This window comes from Zingiber officinale, chromosome 6B (assembly GCF_018446385.1).
Source record: "Zingiber officinale cultivar Zhangliang chromosome 6B, Zo_v1.1, whole genome shotgun sequence".
NCBI classification, from domain to species: Eukaryota; Viridiplantae; Streptophyta; class Magnoliopsida; order Zingiberales; family Zingiberaceae; genus Zingiber; species Zingiber officinale.
In genome coordinates this window covers 9,222,829-9,242,090 of record NC_055996.1, presented here as the reverse complement: position 1 = coordinate 9,242,090, position 19,262 = coordinate 9,222,829, and the positions used below count along the sequence as shown (strand labels likewise).

The following is a 19,262-nucleotide window of genomic DNA, read 5'->3' as shown; positions in this document are numbered from 1 at the left end:
GCAGTAGATTCTTTTAATATTATACAATCTATTGGATTCCATAAATGAAATTTAGTTGATTGCCACTCTTTATAGAAAATATTATTAATATAAGCTTTATTTTTTATTAGTTTAGAAAAAAATCTAGAGACATACACTTTGATTTATATTTTTAATAAATCATGGAACATATTATCATTTTTATAGTAAATCTATCCTCAACGAAAATTCTTGACGAATAGTTGAGTAAAATCTCTTTTAGCTCCTTGTATTTTATATTTTTAATGATAATTTAGGTGTTTGAGCCTGGGTTCAATTAAATCTAGAGGAGGATTACCTTCCTTCCTAGTTTATCCATCGGATAAATTTAAAAATACAAATGAATCTCTCTTTCAATAAGCAACTTTTTAGATTTTTCATTCCCTATTTTATCTCTTTGTAAAAAAAACTAAATGAAGGTAACACTAAATTTGGGACGATTAGTTTGGCCATATGAAAATTTTCTGCCAATCATTAGAATAAATCGGGAAGTGCTCATATTTGATGGCTTAGAAGTTCAACATCATGTAGTTACGTACTTCATTTGGGAGAAAAAATACTATAAATATACTATAACTGAGATCGAATCATAGATATCTAAATAACAATTTGATATCCTTCCAATACTATATGGTAACTGCAGGGATCTCTTTTAAAACTTTGTAGCACCTTATCTTTGTGCTAGAAGTTCACCTCCTTATATTTGGCCTTATTGTATATGTAAATCAGTTATCGGATTAATTCATTATATATCTTCATTCATCCAATTAAAAAATAAACTTGAATAATTTAAAAACATTGCTCACAGACAAAGTTTATAAATTATATTCATTAACAAAAATTTCTGTCAAATTTATAAATAAAAAAATCTCAAATAATTAAAAAATAAATTAATCAAGTTTTTCAGGGTAAATTATTCTAAACTTTCTGCATATAAATGTTTGGTTATAATGGTAGCAAATAAAGTCTCATATTAAAAACATATGGAAAAAAAATCCTAGGCTTAATATCTTCATAGGTATAAAACCTTTAGTAGAGCCCAAAAATAAAACTATAAGAGTTTAAGCCTAAAATAGACAATATTATATCTTTGTAGAGATATCTTAATTTTTTTGGTCATAACAATTGATATTAAAGTCTGGATTGTCAGAAGGACTAATTGCCTATTGTGCACAAGAACCATGATCCAATCGAGCCATATAGGTGGCAACCAGACACTAAGTAGAAAAGTCCTGATTATGGTTGGGCGATTAATGAAGACCTAGTAAGTCGGTTGGACTAAGGAGCAAGGAAGTCCTAATAGGTCGGACAAACTGAGAGGTAAAAAAGTCCTCGTGGATCAAGGATCAAATGACATCAAGCGAATAAACTTGAGAACGAGGTCCTTCTTATGATGAAGAGATTCTTGAATTGCAAATAAAGTCATGGAAAGGATTATGAACTTATAAGGGAAAAATATTTTCATCGGTATGAGACTTTTTGAGTAGAGCCCAAAAATAAAATCACAAAAGCTTAGGTCTAAAATGGACAATATCGTACTATTGTAGATATATCTTAATTATTTTGGCCCTAATAGCAAATTCAACTTCCTCCTTAGTCCATGAGTTAGAAAAAATTCGTTCTCACTCTCTAGATGTAATTTTTTTTTCAACTCCCTAATACACACTAATTTACCTAATTATCCTTATTTTTTAAGGTAAAAATCTAAAATAAAGTATAATTTCTCTTAATTCATTACATTTAAATTAGAATTTACTATATATTTTTTTTATCAAATTGAGCATAACTCTATTTCCGCTTTTGACTAATCGATTGATATACTCGATTCTAGTTAAATGATAATGAATTTAGGAGAAATTATATTATTAATTTTTCATAAATTTAGTATTATTTAATTAAAATTGAGTATATCAATTAATTGAAATGGTGTTTAATTTTATAGAAAATATATTATATTTTAGTTTAAATATGTTTTACTCGGAAGGAATTATATTTTATTTTAAATTTTTTATATCTAAAAACAATTACGGATAATTTATTTAATTGATGGGTAGTAGGGAGGTGAAGTAAAAAAAAAACAAAAAGGGTTTACTAGCGATGTTAATTTACCGTTTAATCAAACACGTAACTCATCGACGGCCCTGCCTGCTATAAATATTTTACACGTGGCGTCAATCTATTGGGAGATTGCTATTTATGTATCTCCCATCCAAGGCTAGGCCGGCGATTGCTGACTCCTGTTCCGCGCATCGTCGCATGCTAACCGTCGTCTCTGCCTTCCCGACCGCCCCGCGGCTCGCCCTCTCCACCCTCCTCCGCCACCGCCGCAGTTATTCTCTCCGTCTTTGCCTCCCCTTCTGCCAACACCACGCCCCATCGCCCCACTCATCTTGCGCCATGGCATCCACCGAGGCCAATCGCGGAGCGAAGAAGGAGGCGGCGGCGGCGGAGGTAGAAAAGGGGGAGAAGACCCCGACGCCCACTGCAGATCCGTCGTCTCCTCCTCCACTTATGCCTCCGGAGAAGCCTCTTCCCGGCGATTGCTGCGGGAGCGGATGCGTCCGGTGCGTGTGGGACATCTACTACGAGGAGCTCGAGGCCTACAACGAAAGCCTCGCCGCCTCGACATCCAAGTAGCACCTATCCCTAATACATCGTAATCCTTGCATTCTCGATCGTGCAATTGTAGTTTATACCATTCGAATTCTTCATTTGGCTTTTGCCCTAATTTCGATTGATTCGACAGCCATATGCCGATCGATGTATCAGATCCATTGTATTTTTAGGGCATAGGGCGAACTGGTTCATTTGCGTAGATCAGAAGATCCACTGCGTTTTTGCTTAATACTTTTCGGTAAAAGTGATGTATTAAGGTCTATTTTCTTTATCTATCGTGTTTTTTCTACCGTGTTACAGGATCAAAATTTCAACATCTTTCTAGCTTCTATTTGATATCAACTGGTTCAAAAACTAGGTCTTTTCAGGCCTCGATTGTGATAAAGTTCTTTCTTTTGGTATATCTTACCTCGTTCTGTTACATGTAGTGCTGTGATCGAGCTGGAGATTTAAAACAACAGGTTGATGATTTTTATTTCTGTAATAAACTCTTTTAATTCTCTAGCGGCGACCAGATATCCATGGAGTGGCTACCAGGCAAAGCGGCACCTTCTTTGGAGTCGTGAGTCCGGGAGCTTCTTCCATGTCCAAATCCGCAGGGTTCATGCCGTCCGGCAACTCCCAGTCGAAGCGGTGCACGAGGTTGGCCAGAGCGATCTCGTTGGTGGCCATGGCAAAATTGATTCCAGGGCACATCCTGCGACCAGCTCCAAACGCCAGGAACTGGAAGTCATTGCCCCTGAAGTCCACGCCGCTGTCGAGAAATCTCTCCGGCCGGAACTCCTCCGGCGCTTCCCAGGTTTTTGGATCCCTCGCGATGGCCCAGGCGTTGATGAAGACCCTCGTCTTCGCAGGGATATGATAGCCTCGCAACGAGAAGCTGGTCGTGGTTTCCCGTGGGAGAAGCATCGGCGCTGGAATTCGCAATCGGAGGACCTCCTTCATCACCGCTTTTAGGTAGTGCATTTGGCTCAAGTCCTCCTCTGCCACATTCATCTTGCCGCCGGCGACTTGCCGCACTTCTTCCTGGAGCTTCCACATCACCGTTGGGTTGCGCATCAGCTCCGCCATCGCCCATTCCAGGGTCGTGAAGGATGTATCCGTCCCAGCGGCGATCAAATCCTGCAAAGCCAAAGACTCAAGTTTGAAAATTCTCTCTGGATTGAGGGGATGGCGAATTGCTTACGGAGGTGATGGCTTTGATATCGATTTCTTCGAGTCCGGATTCGTTGAGTGAGAGCAAAATGTCCACGAAGTGTTCTACGACGTCGGAACGATTGGCCCGTCGATCCCGGTGCTCTTCCAGAATTCCGGTAAAGAACTCGTCAAACCGCTTCCTCATCCGGTCGAGCTTGGCGTCCACGCCAGTGACGGCGCTGAACCACGCGAGCGCAGGGAACATGTCGTCCACCTGGAACCCGCTTATGAGCACCGACGCGTCCGCCACCATCTTCCGGTACGTTACCGCCGTCCTCCCCTGTTTCGTCTCTTTCCCAACCGCCGCGTGGCACACCACGCCGTTGGCGTAATCGAACAGGATTTCGCTCAGACGGACCTGGCAGCCGCCACCAGCGGCGCCGGCGGAGCAGATGCGATCGATCATGTTTTGTACTTCTTCGTCGCGGACGGCGCGGAAGGAGAGGACGCGCTTGGGACTGAGGAGGTGGACGACGGCGAGCTTTTTGGAGTGGCGCCAGTGGTCGCCGTAGGGGGCGAAGGAGATGTTGCGGGCGTCGAAGGTGAGCTTGAAGGCAGCCTTGGAGAAGGGACGGGTGGAGACGGCGAGGTCGTGGGACCGGAAGAGCTCCTGCGCGGCGTCGGCGGAGGAGACAACGAGGGTGGGGACTTGGCCCATGCGGATGAGCATGACAGGGCCGTACCGGAGTGCGAGGCGGTGGAGGGAGCGGTGGGGGAGGGAGCTCAGCTGGAGGAGGTTGCCGAGGAAGGGGAGGCCGGGAGGCGACGGCGGGAGGCTTGGCCCGTGGCTCTTCCCGGGAAGCAAGTGCTTCAAGGTGAACCAGAGGAGCAAAAGAAAGCAGGGGAAGAGGAAGACGACTGCCATGGTCGACCTTTAATTTTACTGCGAAGAAGACCATCTTTCTCCCTTCTTATCAATGTTTTGGAAGTTTTTGAAAATACCCCTCCCAGTTTCCACTCAGTTAACATCTTTTACCCTCAACGACAACGTATCAGAGTTGGCAAAACGCCATGGGGAACGAATTCTGATGTAAAATTATGGATAAATGCAAAAAAAGATAATTTGAGGGACTGCCATAAAATTGCCAATCCTTGTGGTTGTGGTGAGCTCCTCAATATTGTATTATATTATTACCGGATAAGTTTGAGATTTTTTTGAGAAGAAATTACATTTCAATACCAACAAAATAGATAGCAGATTCGTTTTTCTAATCAATTTCAACCGATGTATTATTATTATTATTATTATTATTATTATTATATGGAATTTGATATCACTTTAGAGATGCAGAAGTGAAGTGTTTAGGAGCTATAATCAAGCATATGAATCCTTTATCTCCAAAATGGTGTGTCCTTATATTTTTTCCGTCGATTGGATGGTCATGAAATATGATTTAAATTATCTAATCGGTGAGGGAACATGAGGACACACTATTTTAAGGACAGAGGATCTCAATTCATGAATCACTAAATGGGTCAAAATAATTCTATTATTACCTCTTTTCACTGGGTTTTCAAATAAAACTAGGAAATTTCTGGATTTGATCAGGTTGCATAAAGCTTACAGGATCATAATGTTCATCTGTGCGGAAAGATATCGGGGAGAGCCAGATGCAATCACAAGCAATAAACGGATCAATTCACGGTAAGAATCACCATAAGAGAAAAAAAACCCAGCAACTTACCAAAGGCTTTGAATTGATATTGATAAAAAATATGTACACTATTTTAATATTTATCAAAAGACGTACTCAATTATATATTTTCTATTTTTTTTCCATCTTTTCTCTCTTCTATACATGCAAACTCGCTTTTCTATCCTCTTTATTTTTGCATACATAAATATTCATATTAGGTTCATGTTAAAATTAATGTGAAGTTGATTTTTCAATAATATTTTAATATATCTGGATAAGTTGAAATTAGCAATGAAGGGTACCGTTAAAATCTTTGCAACTTTAAAAATCTATAAAATCTAAAATAAATTTAATCAGACCTTTATAAATCCATCAGTGACTTTTAATTTATATCATGCTTATATTGGAGTTTAAAGTCGATTCTTTCTTATTATATTTTAACACATCCGGATAAATCTAAATAAGTAAAAAAAAAAGGCACAATTGATTTCCTTGTAGTCTTAAAAAATTCATAAAACTTAAAATAAGTCCAATCAGATATGTTTAGGTTCATTAGTATATTTTGATCGAAATCCTCTGATAGAATTAAACAAGTTTGATTGGATCCATTTTAGATCTTATGGATTTTTGAAACTGCAAGGATTCTAACGGTGTCCTCTATTACTTATTTTGACGTTTTCGAAGGTGTTAAAATATTATTGGAAGAATCAGCTCTAAATTTTAATGTGAGTTTGTCTCAATGTGAATATAATATGAATATTTATGCATACATGCAAAAAGAGAGGAAAGAGAAAAGAGAAAGGAGAGAGAAGAGAGTTTGGATGTATAGAAAAGAGGAAAGAAAAAAAATAAAGAGAAAATGTTAAATTTGATAGGAGGGATAGAAAGAGAAGAGCACATATTTAGTGTGCCCTTTCGTAAATGTTAAAGTAGTGTGTCTTTTGGTTAATTCAGAAAACTATGTGCGCCCTTTGGTAAATTGCCAAAAAACCTATATTCTCCCTCTATAATCAATTGCTTCATTATATCTACCCTCTGTGATTGACTACTTGATGTGGGTTCGATAGAGTAATCTTTCGAAGGTTATAACTTTTGACTCGAGACTTGGAATCAGGCTCTATCATTACTCATATATACAAAAATCTACATTTGTTATGGGGGAATATGTAACCGCTAAGTTTCGGGACAAAAAACATCATTTAAGCTCTTTTCAACGCCTATGAATAATTTTTTTTTTATTATTTTTAGTAGTTTCTATTTTTTATGGTATTTAAGATATTTTTGATATTATTATCTTATAATTAGGGTATTAAGTCTATATAAGCGTCATGTTTGATGTTTTAAGATAATTTTTTATTAATGCTATTTTTAGTTGTCGTCTCCTTAGAACGACGAGTTTTCCTTTTTCCTGGTATTCTTGCATGAATCAACAAGGATTAGAAGGTTCTTCTGGTATTTGTACGCGAATCAATGGATTCGATAGTTATCCACTGCATTAGCTTAGTATTAGAGTCGAGTTGATCTTGTGGAGTCATGCTGCCTAGAAGACAACCACGTGTTGACGACATCAACATGTATGAAAGCAATATGTACCAGTAGGTTTGAGCTATTGGCGAACGAATGGAATTGGTTGTGGAAAGGATGACATCGATGTTTGGAAATCACAATAGAAGAAATCTTGTCCAACGTCATTATCGGGCAAACTCAGATCTGGAAATAAATGATGGAAAGGAGGATGCTTATGAAGAGGAGATTCCCCATAGGCGACGCAGAGCGATAGCTGAGGAGGATCACGACTCTGGGAGACGGGGATGAGAATTGAAATCCCTTAGTTTCATAGTAGTCTACAACTTGAGGAGTTTTTGGATTGGTTAGCCTTTGTGGAGAAAATCTTGGATTTTAAAGAGGTGTTTAAAGATAAGCATGTGCCGTTGGTTGCAACTAGATTGCATAGAAGAGCGACAACATGATGACAATAACTAAAATTGATCCAAAACATATAAGGCAAGGCTAAAATTACACTAAATGACGGATTTACCAATGGAAATATATTTTCGTCACTAATTAGCGATGACATTACAATTCTATCGCTATTATAGCGATGAAAGTATAATTTCATTGCTAAAACGATAGTTAATTAAAAAATACTAATTAATTTAGAGAGTTTAGTGTCAGAATTTAATGTCCATTGCTATTTAACGACTAAAATTAATTTCTGCTACTAAATTTAGCTACAGAAAAATAATCCCGTCTCTATAGTGATGATAATATAATTCCATCACTATTTAGCAACGATAATATAATTTCGTCGCTATTCAATGATGGTATTAAGTTTTCGTCGCTAAATAGCGACAGAAGCATAATTTTCGTCTCTAAATCTGAATCAAAATTAGGGTTTGTGATCTCTTATTCTTCCTCTCACTCTTCTCTCATGCTTTCTCCTCTTCCTCGTGCTAGCGATCTTCTCTTCAGCACCCAGGTAATCAAGCTCTTCCCTCTCCTCTCCCATTCCATATCCGGTCGCGACCCTAGAACCGAGCGATTGCTGTGCTCACGATGCCATCGCGACCAACCTTGTGATGTGCTTGAGAGGCCATCATAGCCATCCTCCCGTTGTGCTTGCGGCCTCAACATTGGTCGTGGCCAAGCTGCTCGCAGTCCTATGACCATGAGCTTGGTCTGCCGCAACCAAGCTGCTCGTGGCTCCTGGTAGTGAGCTTGGCCTGCCGGGACAAGATGCTCGTGACCCTCTGTTCGCAATCATAGCTTTCCATGGCCAAGCTGCTCGCGACCAACTTACCACAGCTAAGTAGCTCGCTACTCAATGAGGTCAGTCGTGGCCTCAGCGAGATCGGCCATGACCTTATTGAGGTCAGTCGTGACCTCAGCGAGGTTGACTGTGACCTCAACAAACTTGGCTGTAGGCTCAGTGAGCTCCTACTTGCGTCCTCAACTAGGCTTGCCCATTAGCTTGGTTGTCCGCAACTTTGGCCAACCATGAGCACAAACATGGTTGTGAGCTTGGTCGACCAAAAGCTCAGTATTTATCTGTTGGTGCAATATCTCTAGGTCAAGGTTGACCTGATTGACTAAGTTTGAGTTGGCTCAAACTTGAGTCTTGATGTTTGGGTTTTGATGTTTGACAATATATGGAGATTGCAGATGCAATCGTTTGTTTGGGGAAATTGTTGATACAATTCCCCTCTGGTCAAGGTTGACTAGTTAGATGTGAAGAAGAGTCAAGTAGGTCAAAGGGTTGACCGGATACTTGACTGGGAAAGTCCTAACTGGAGGTTAGGTAGTTGAAAGTCCTGGTGAGTGAAGCCAGACAGTTAGGAAATCCTGGTGAGTGAAGCCAGGTGAAAGACCTAGTGAGTGAAGCTAGACAGTTGAAAAATTATAGTGAGTGAAGCTAGGTGAAAGTCCTGGTAAGTGAAACTAGGTAGGTGAAAGTCCCAATGAGTGAAGCCGGGTAGTGAGAAAATCTTGGTGAGTGAAACCAGGTGAAAACCGTAGTGAGTGAAGCTAGGTGAAAGTCCTGGTGATTGAAGCCAGGCAGATGGGAAGTCCTAGTGAGTGAAGCTAGGCAGATGGAAAGACTTGGTGAGTGAAGCAGACACGCGAAAATCCAGGTGGGTCAAGGTTGATCGATCACCTGGTATTGAGAAATCCAAGTAGGTCAAAGGATTGATCAGATACTTGGCACAAGGAAATATAGATGGGTCAAGGGTAATCAGACATCTGGTGGAAGGAAGTCTAAGTGGGTCATGGAGGACCGGACACTTGGCACAAGACGGTAAATCTAAGTGGGTCAAGGAGGATCTCACTTGGTGATCAGAAGTCCAACGAGAAGTTGGCAAAGAGAAAGTCCAGATGGGTCAAAAGTTGACCGAACATTTAGCGGTCGTAAGTCCAATAGGGAGTTGGCATGGAACTAGGAAGTTTGGACATAGTAAACTTCTGAAGGCCATAACTTTTTACTCGGATATCGGAATGAGGTGATCTCGGATGCGAAACGAAGCTCATTTCAAGTTCTACACATTTTTTTGCTTGCCAATCGATTGGACAATCAATTTAGGGGGGTCAATCGATTGATTGACGTGATTTAGTGCAGAAACTATCTTGATCGATTGGGTAATCTATCAAAACTTCCCCAATCGATTGGTCAATCAATTGGAAGAGTTTCTGAGTGAACAGTGAGCTTCTGAATTGATTAATTAATCGATTGAAAGTTTCCAATAGATTAGACGATCGATTGGACTCAGTTTTCTCGTGCGATCGAGAGAAAGCCTGAATCGATCAATCGATCGATTCAAGCACTTTCTAGAGAGCACAAATGAGGGCTGAATCAATCAACTGATCGATTCAGCCTCCCTAATCGATCAGCCGATCAATTGGGAGATGACCGTTGCGCAGGTTTAAAGCTGTTGCGAGCAATTTCTTTGACATGACTTCGAGCGCTTCTTCCTCGATCTTCATGATCTATTCTCTACTGAGCTCACCGACACACCAGATCTTGGAGGCTTAGAGAGGAGTGTTGTTGTACTTCCAAGCAAGTCAAGAGGTGTATTCAAGCAAGAAGAAAAGCAAGCTAGGGTTTCTGCCGTGTAAATCTTGTAAGATTTGATATTGTATTAGATTGTATTTTGTTCTTCTTGTATATCTTTGTGTGTGAGCTTGTACAAGGCTTCTCTGCCTTCGGTAGTTACTGTAAAGGAGTATTTTTATAGTGGATGAGTGAGTGATGGCCGGATCCTTGGATTAGTCACCTCATCTTGAGGTGGATACCAAGTAAATCCTAGTATTAGCATTACTTGAGTATTTTTCGTTGTATATCATCATCAAAGAAGCAAGCGACGAGCGCGCGATGAGCTATTCACCCCCTCTAGCACGAAACAACCCTAACATTATCAAGCATGCATAAAAATGATTGTTGTTTGTAAGCACACTTTTATTTGATTGTTGTCTTCATAATGTTGTTTGTATAGACTTTGACATTTTTTTTGGAGAGACTCTAGCTTCTTTGTGCACCAGTTTTAGATATATCATGAATGGTTATTTATTAATGGTTATTTAATGATTTAATTAATATTAAATTTAAACTATATGCATACTTAATTTCTTAGTTTAACACATTTAATAACGTTAGAAATTTTTTCGATAATATCTTCAATACTGTGATGAATGTTCTTGAAAGAACTAAACATATTGCAAAATCATGTGAGGAATTAAAAGAATTAGTTAGTAAACCTAAGTTACAAATTAATTTTCAAAGACTTGTTATACATTGGACAAAGAAGGTAAGTAGGCTTTATGTAATTGGTTGAAAGAAATCAAATTTCCTAATGTGTATGCTTCGAATATAGCCCAATGTGTGTATATGAACAAGTTAAAAATGTTTGGAATGAAAAGTCATGACTGCCATATGTTCATGCAAAAACTTATTCTACTAGCTTTCCATGACCTAACTACTACCTAATAGTGTTTGGTAAGTACATATAGAATTGAGTATATTTTTCAGAGATTTGACAGTGAAGTGTATTATAATGATCGATATGCTTCTGCTAGAAATAGATATTCCTCTCATACTATGAAACCTTGAGCGCATATTTCCATATAGATTTTTTTTGATTCAATAGAACATCTACCAGTTCATTTACCTTGCGAGTTATGACTAGCTGGTCTTGTATAGTACAGACGAATGTATTTATTTGAATATTTTTTGAAGAAATTAAAGAATAACGTTCATACTAAAGTACGAGTTGAAGGGTAAATATGTAATACTTATTTGGTTGAAGAAGTAACTTCTTTCTACTCATATTATTTTACTGATAATGTGAAAATAAGACATTGCAAGTGCACTTGAAATTCTGTTGATACTCAGCCAATAGATCCAGAGATGATTTCTATTTTCAAGTTTTCTGGTAAGCCAATGAATGCATATGTTTCAAGATGATTAAATCACTAAGAATACCATGCTACTGTTGGACCCTGTGGTTATTTTGATGTGATCAACCAAGTTAGGTTGGGTCCTATTTTGTTTTGATCGTCGTGTCTAAGTGTGCAGGAGCTTAGGAGCACAGAAAGTCGAGCAGAAGACACAACTAGCGAGAAAGATGGCACGGGAAGGGATTTAATGGGCTCGGTGCATCCGAGGGACGAAGTGCTACGGAAGAGTACACCGGTGGACGAGAAGAACGTACACAACGTTCGAGGGACGAGAAGCCGGAGCAGAATCCTGCTCGAGGAGAAGACTGAAAATTAAGTTCGGGTGAGCCATATTTCGGTTGGCCGCAATCATCCAGGCGATCGGAGCAGCAAGAAAGCAAAAGGAGCTGAGCAAACCTGCTGGAGGCGCCCTCAACAAAGGTTGAAGGCGCCTCCGAGAAGCCCCATGCGCCCCCGCCATGTTCAGGCGGAGGGTGCCCTCCATAAGCAGGAAGGCGCCCTCCATGCCTATGGAGGGCGTCCTCGACCTGGCCAAAGTAGTCGTTTGTAGTGGATAAATCTTTATCCATTATGCCACGCTGGAGGCACCTTCCAAGCCCTTTGGAGGTGCCCTCAAGTTTTGGATGAGATTTCCCAGGGGCTATAAAAAAACCTCTGGATCTAGGAAATGCACAACCACTATTGTAATCATTTCCTAGAGATTTTCTGAGCTTTTCAAAGAGTGTAAGAGACTTCTCCGTCTACACGAAGGAGATATTTCTAGTAGAGCTTTGCAACCGCCTTGGATTAACAACCATCTAGATTGTAACCAAGTCAAATCTATTTCCTTCTTTTATTTCTAAATAGTTGTTCATTTCAGTTTATTATAATTATGATATTGCTACTGATCTGAGTTGGAAAAATAGAGAAAAGTTGTGTTTTTTTAACAGACATTGCACCCTCTTACCGGGCTCACTGCACCAACAAGTGGTATCAGAGTCCAACCGCCTCAGAAAGACTAACCACCGACTGAAGCATCAAGATCAAGATGATGGCCGGTACAAGCATTCACCCGCTGAAGTTCGAGGGAGACTTCACACAATGGAAATGCCGGATGGAGATATTCTTCAAAACAGATTTTGAAATTCTATTAATAATGAAATATGGTTTCACAGTTCTAAAAGACAAAGAAGAATATTAGTGGATGAAGAAGGACAAGCCAACTTCGTTGCGAACGGTAAAGCAGAATTCCATCTGCTCAACATTCTTCCGCCCTAGGAAGTCAATCGAATCGGCAGCTACGACTCCGCCAAAGATCTCTGGGAGAAGTTTCTAGAACTTCACGAAGGCATCTCGGAAGCAAAGTTAGCAAAGTGAGACATTCTCCGAACCCAGCTTATAAACCCGAGGATGAACGATGGAGAAAATGTAGCGTAACTCCAAGCATAAATCAAGGAATTGATTACTCAGTTAAACAATCTCGGAGAATCAGTAACAAACCGAGATTCAATCCGGTATGCGCTCAATGTCTTCCCGAGAACTTCAGAATGAGCGTCCTTAGTTGATGCATACTATATCTCTAAGGATCTTGAGGTAAGTATGCTAGAGAATTTGTTTTCCACTTTTGAACTTCACGAATATCGAATTGTAGATCCTAAAGAAATAGAAAAGATAAATCTCAATGTTGCCCTAAAAGCAAAGACGGAAGATCAAGACTCCGAAGCATCCATCGATGAAGTCGAAGTGACACTTATGGTAAGAAAGTTCAATAAATTTATTAAATCTAATAAATTTAAATTGCAGATGAGAAAGCATCTTCGAAATAGAAGGACTGTCCGATGCTACAATTACAACGAAGAAGGGCATATCAAAGATGACTGCCAGAAACTGAAGAACAAAGACAAGGAAAAGAATAAGAAGCCAGCTCGACCCAAACATAATCTCAAAGCCACGTGGGATGAGTCGTTATCCTATGAATATGAAATCGAAGCATACGCCGGACTAGCCCTAATGACAATCCATCAAGAAGAAGATGAGATCAGCTCAGAGATGAGCATAGATGAAGGGGAAGGATCATCGCAAGAAAGCAGCGTTGAAGGGGGAGCATCAGAAATTGAGGTAAGTGAGGTACGTGCTCTATCTCCCAAGCAGTTCTTTAATTTTATTAAAATTCTTAATAAAGATCTAGTGAAATTAGAAAAGAAAAATGTCACGTTAAAATTGAACTTAGCAAAAACATACCCTCTAGAATTGTATGATAATCTAAAATTAGAAAATAAAAAATTTAAAATAGAAATCAAAAAATTAAAAAATGACCATGCATGCTTGAAACCAAATAACTTTTAAAAATAAAAAATTAGAATTTATGGTAGACTAAATTGGTATATTAGACATCACTTGAGACAAATAAGAAGAGTTCCAAAAAATTATCTACTCCCCAAATTTTTAGTTAATCCAGTAGGAAGGAACCTATATTGGGTTACAAAATCATACTTAGATTAAAATATTTTTTTCTAAGGTTTTCAAAAAAGTTAAATATTTAAATTCTTTAAAAGGCTTTGTCTAGAAGTGGTTGATGATCTAATAATCAAGAAGGCCGAGTGCCTCGTCATAGCCTGGAAGTCGATTATTGAATTAAATATTTAATTGATAAACTGATAATCTTATGAAATTAATCAAGATAATGCTTTCAATGTTTGTCAATTTTTGAAAAACTCCATAACTTAGAAATTATTTTAAATTTCTTTTACTTGTTTTATTAAATCAAGTTTTTTCCTAAAACTTAAATTTTCATATTTTTACCCTATTTTTTTATATGATCAAAAGGGGAGAATAGGTACAAGTTTAGGGGGAGTAGGGGGAGTTAGGATTTTTTTTTTTTTCAATTTCTGAATTCGAATCAGTTTATTTTACACTACATTTGGTAGGGTGTAATCTACCTTGTAATGTAATCAAGATTACATTACAAGACTAATTATTTTGTTTGGTTTAACTTTAAACTTGTAATATCGATTATAAAAGGTAGTGAAGTTTTGTAATCTGGATTACAAAGTAAATACTATGTAATCCGATTACATTACGAGGTCACTACTTAACTAAAATTTGAATGCCAAATATACCCCTAGTCAGCCGCCACCCCCTGCCGTCGCCGGTCGCCGTTGGCCGCCCGCCGACCTGGCCAAAGCAGCTGTTTGTAGTGGATAAAGCTTTATCCACTATGCCACGCTGGAGGCGCCTTCCAAGCCCTTTGGAGGCGCCCTCAAGCTTCGGATGAGATTTTCCAGGGGCTATAAAAAGACCCCTGGAGCTAGGAAATACACAACAACTACTGTAATCATTTCTTAGAGATTTTATGAGCTTTTCAATGAGTGTAAGAGGCTTCTCCATCTACACGAAGGAGATATTTCTAGTAGAGCTTTGCAACCGCCTTGGATTAGCAACCACCTAGGTTGTAACCAAGTCAAATCTGTTTGTCTCTTTTATTTCTAAATAGTTGTTCATTTTAGTTTATTATAATTGTGATATTGCTACTGATCTGAGTTGGAAAAATAGAGAAAGGTTGTGTTTTTTTTACAGACGATCCGCTCTCTTACCGGCCCCGTTGCGCCAATAGCTACAAGAATATATATACTCCTGAATTGTGATGAGGTCAAATCCTACGTAAGGTGAGTTGGCTCATATAATCAAATACTTATCCCCTTATGTTTGTTTAGTATCCCAATTGTCTTAAACTTATCTTCCATGACAACTTCTATGAACAATAATTATAAATGTAAAATCCATTAATCGGTGTAAATAAAGAAGAGAAAAAAATTAGAACTAGAATTTGCATAATGATTTCAAATCTATGTAAGTTAGAAAATAAATTATTTTTTATACGTCTGTATCAAATTCCACATAATTTATATCATAACTACTTTTATAAGTGAAGGATTGTAGAATATCAAATGTGTAAGATGAAAGGATAATCAATCTTGTATATGTACCCCTCCGTAAGTTAAGAGTGCACTTTGGTTACTATGTTAATGTCTTCAAATTCTACATGGCACAATGTGTTGGTGCAATATCCCCTAGGTTAAGGTTGACCAGACTGAGTAATCTTGAGTTGACTCAAGCTTGAGTCTTGATGTTTGGGTTTCAATATTTGACAATATATGGAGATTGTTGGTGCAATCGTCCAATTAGAGAGATTGTTAGTGCAATTCCCCTCTGGTCAAAGTTTGACCAGTTTGATGTAAAAAAGAGTCAAGTAGATCAAGGTTGATTGGATACTTGACTGAGAAAGTCCTAACTGGAGGTTAGGCAAAGGTAGGTCCAACAGGAAGGTTGGCAAGAGAAAAATCCAAGTGGGTCAGTATTGACCGGACACTTGGTGGTGAAAGACCTGATGAGTGAAGCCAGACAAATTTAAAATCTTGGTGAGTGAAGCCAGGTACGTGAAAATCCAAGTGGGTCAAGGTTGACAGGACAACTGGTGTTGGGAAGTCCAAGTAGGTCAAAGGAATGACTGGATACTTGACACAAGAAAATCCAGATGAGTCAAGGGTGACCGAACATCTGGTGGAAGGAAGTCCAAGTGGGTCATGGAGGACTAGACACTTGGCACGAGACGATAAGTCCAAGTGGGTCAAGATTGACTGGACACTTGGCACGAGGAGAAAAGTTCAAGTGGGTCAAAAGATTGACCGACCACTTGGCGAAGAAGTCCAAGCAGGTCAAGGTTAACCAAATGTTAGGCATAAGGAGTTCCAATAGGTCACGGTTGACCGGATGTTAGATTTAGAGACCCTAGACTTGAGATAAAGCAACTCAAGGGTGGTCAATCAATCAACTGATCGATTGAACCGAAGCCTAATCGATCAGCCGATCGATTGGGCACCACCAATTGATCGGGTGATTGATTGGGGTTGGATTTCTCGCGTGGATGCGAGAAGGTTGAATCGATCGATCGATCGATCGATTCAGGCTTTTCCATTGAGAGCACAGAGGTACTCTGAATCGATTGACTGATTGATTCAATCCTCCGCAATCGATTGACCAATCAATTTGGATGTGACCGTTGCATAGGATGTAGGTTTTGGATGGTTGAGATCACTGGAATCTGACGTGACAATCGATTGGGAGAATGGCCAATCGATTGGGAGCCATAGAAGTGCAGATATAAAGGCGATGGTGAGTTCAAACGCTGTAACGCTTCTCCCGATTCTTCTCCACCAAGCTCACTACTTTTTTGCCAGTTCTTGGAAGCTCTTCGGGACAAGTGTTGTTGCACTTCCAAGTTTCAAGAGGTATCTACAAGCTACAAGGGTTCAAGCAAGAAGGTTTTTCACTTGTATTATCTTGTATTCACTTCTTGTTTTGAGTTGTATGCTTGTGTGAGTTTGTACGAGGTTTCTCCACCTTCAGTAGTTACCGAGAAGGAGTATTTTTCATAGTGAAAAATGTGTCATGTGTGGATTCCTGAATTAGTCATCTTTTCTTGAGGTGGATACCAAGTACATCTATGTGTTAGCGTTGTGAGTCTTGTTTTAAGTCTATTCTACTGTATCATCATACCGAAGCAAGCAAACGAAGCGTGATAAGCTATTCAGCTCCTTCTAGCTACAAATTGACCCTAATACAATAAGATTTTACTAGACTAACATTTAATTTTAGTATTTGTATAAAAGGATCTATCAACAACAATAATTATAAGTTTGATTATTATGGGAGATTTGAAGAAATTATAGAGCTTGAATATCCTACCTTACTCATAAAAAGGTGTGTTATTTAAATATTCTTAGTAAGATTTGACTCTAATAATAGGTACCAGAATACATTCAAATTATAATTTAGTTGAGATTAATGTAAACAAAAAGTTTAACAAGTATGAACCTTTCCTTTTTGCGGTATAAGCAGGTCAGATTTTCAATCTTGAATATTTGAAGAAGAGAAGATGAGCTAGTGAATGTTTGGCACTTTGTCAAACGAAGCATCACTCGACCATAAAAATACTGAACTCCATTACGGTCCAAAACCATGGTGTATTTCAAAATAAAAAAGCGGAGATACATTCAGTAGATTCTCAGATTCAATTCACATCTCACTTACTTATAAATGTTAATGTATCTTATGAGGAGATAGATGATGAAGAAATATCTAACAGTGAGGAGTTTGTTAAAGTAATAAAGTCTAGTGAGTAGGACCTATAAAATATTAATGTTAATTATTTAGATTGTAATGATGATTAAATATTAATATTAATGTTCACCAATTCAATACTTGTAATTGTTTATTTTTTACATATAGATCTCACTAGTTATATCATATTTGACATTATTGTTCTGATTTGATTATTATTTCTAATATGTGTGTGTTATAATGTTATTGTATAGATATAGACATATCTGATCAGACAACAACCCAATGGCCAGACTATGTTGCAGATTGTTGAGGGTTGGTAAGTATTGTAGTTATTAGTAATTTCTAATTCATCTATTTTTTTGTAATATATTCCTCATACATTCATTTTTTCATACAGTTTTACTCCAGATAGTCATCGGATAGTAGCATAGATCTCAATAAAATTTAAAGAAAGAGTGTGCTCTTCTTGTACTGCATGGGAGCATGTAGACCACGAGATGCGAGATTTTTTAGGATTTTTAGTAAGTAATTTGAATATAGTTAGTACTACATAGTAAAATCTTATTATTTATATAAATTTGTATCTTATTGTTGCAAAAAAAATACCTCTGTGTCAAGGCACAAGGTGGACTTTAAATCAACCTAGAACAATGCTTATGTCAAACTCTACAAGGATATGCTATACAAATGTAGAAGAAAGGGAACAAGGTTATCCTCTGGGTACTAAATGGGGGCATGCAGATAAAGCGATGCAAGATTTTTTACTATTAGGCTTTTTTAGTAAATAATTTGAATATGGTTGGTACTATATAACAAAATATTATTTTTTATATAAATGTGTAACTTATTGTTGTAGAAAAAATATACTTGAGTGCTAGGGCATGAGGTACGTTGGAGTGTATACTGAAAGCCTAAGCTTTTGTAAACATTTGTTTTGAATAAAGAATCACATTTGGTCAAATTATCTACATTTGTTTGTAGTTGTTCAATTAATTTATATTGTAGATAACATAGTATGTGGTGTCACATACAAAAGATGATGTTATCAGTACCTTACAAATTATAAACAGTAGCTCATGACCAGAATGGAAAGGAACAAACCATTAGAAGGTTGTAGTGTAATTAGGTATTAGTTTATCTTGACTATATAATTACACTAGTACACTCAGAGTGTATTGAGTAGGACCATTTGAGGTCGTTTCTTTTATACTGACTTTATAAAGGAACAAATACCTCAGTTATTATGGAAGTATGTGCTCTTAATCCTAATATAATAACAAGCACATATATTTGATATTTATTTCTTTAATTTATCAATGGGTGAGATTTAGTTCGATGAATCAATAAGCCCGATAAGTTGGGAAATGATATCACTTATAGTGTGTGTTGTTGATTATAGAAGGAAACTGTGTCCTAGAGATACTAGGTTGATAATGTCCCCAAGAGGAGCTCATAAGGATTGTCATGTTAAACCCTGCAGGTGGACTTAGTCCGACATGACGATAAGGTTGAGTGGTACTACTCTTGGACTAAGATATTAATTAAATGAGTTGTCAGTAACTCACTTAATTAGTGGACATTCGATATCTTAAACACAGGGAGACTAACACACTCATAATAAGAAGGAGCCCAAAAAATATAATTTGGGATTGGTGCGGTAGTTCAATAATAGTTCTCTAGTGGAATGAATTATTATTGATAAAATTAAGTTATGTTTTCGGGGCGAACACGGGATGCTTAATT

At 38.1% G+C, this 19,262-nt stretch overlaps 2 protein-coding genes across 2 annotated transcripts; one reads left to right on the top strand and one right to left on the bottom strand.

Moving 5' to 3' along the window:
- The first annotated feature begins 2,274 nt into the window (after positions 1-2,274).
- On the top strand, positions 2,275-2,655 carry LOC121990736 (oxidoreductase-like domain-containing protein 1). The gene has a single exon (XM_042544814.1). It carries the CDS (start codon positions 2,275-2,277, stop codon positions 2,653-2,655), a length of 381 nt encoding a protein of 126 aa, XP_042400748.1.
- Positions 2,656-3,012: 357 nt separating this feature from the next.
- Positions 3,013-4,712, bottom strand: LOC121991896 (cytochrome P450 71A1-like). Its single transcript, XM_042545973.1, has 2 exons — positions 3,821-4,712; positions 3,013-3,756 (listed from the first exon to the last, which is right to left on the bottom strand). Exons 1-2 carry the CDS (start codon positions 4,694-4,696, stop codon positions 3,136-3,138), a joined length of 1,497 nt encoding a protein of 498 aa, XP_042401907.1. The 5' UTR covers positions 4,697-4,712; the 3' UTR covers positions 3,013-3,135.
- Between the last annotated feature and the right edge of the window lie 14,550 nt (positions 4,713-19,262).

Coding starts and splice junctions, on each gene's coding strand:
- LOC121991896 (XM_042545973.1), bottom strand. CDS start 4,696: ATGGCAGTCGTCTTCCTCTTCCCCTGCTTTCTTTTGCTCCTCTGGTTC. Junction 3,757..3,820: donor ATATCAAAGCCATCACCTCC/GTAAGCAATTCG, acceptor TTGGCTTTGCAG/GATTTGATCGCCGCTGGGAC.
- LOC121990736 (XM_042544814.1), top strand. CDS start 2,275: ATGCTAACCGTCGTCTCTGCCTTCCCGACCGCCCCGCGGCTCGCCCTC.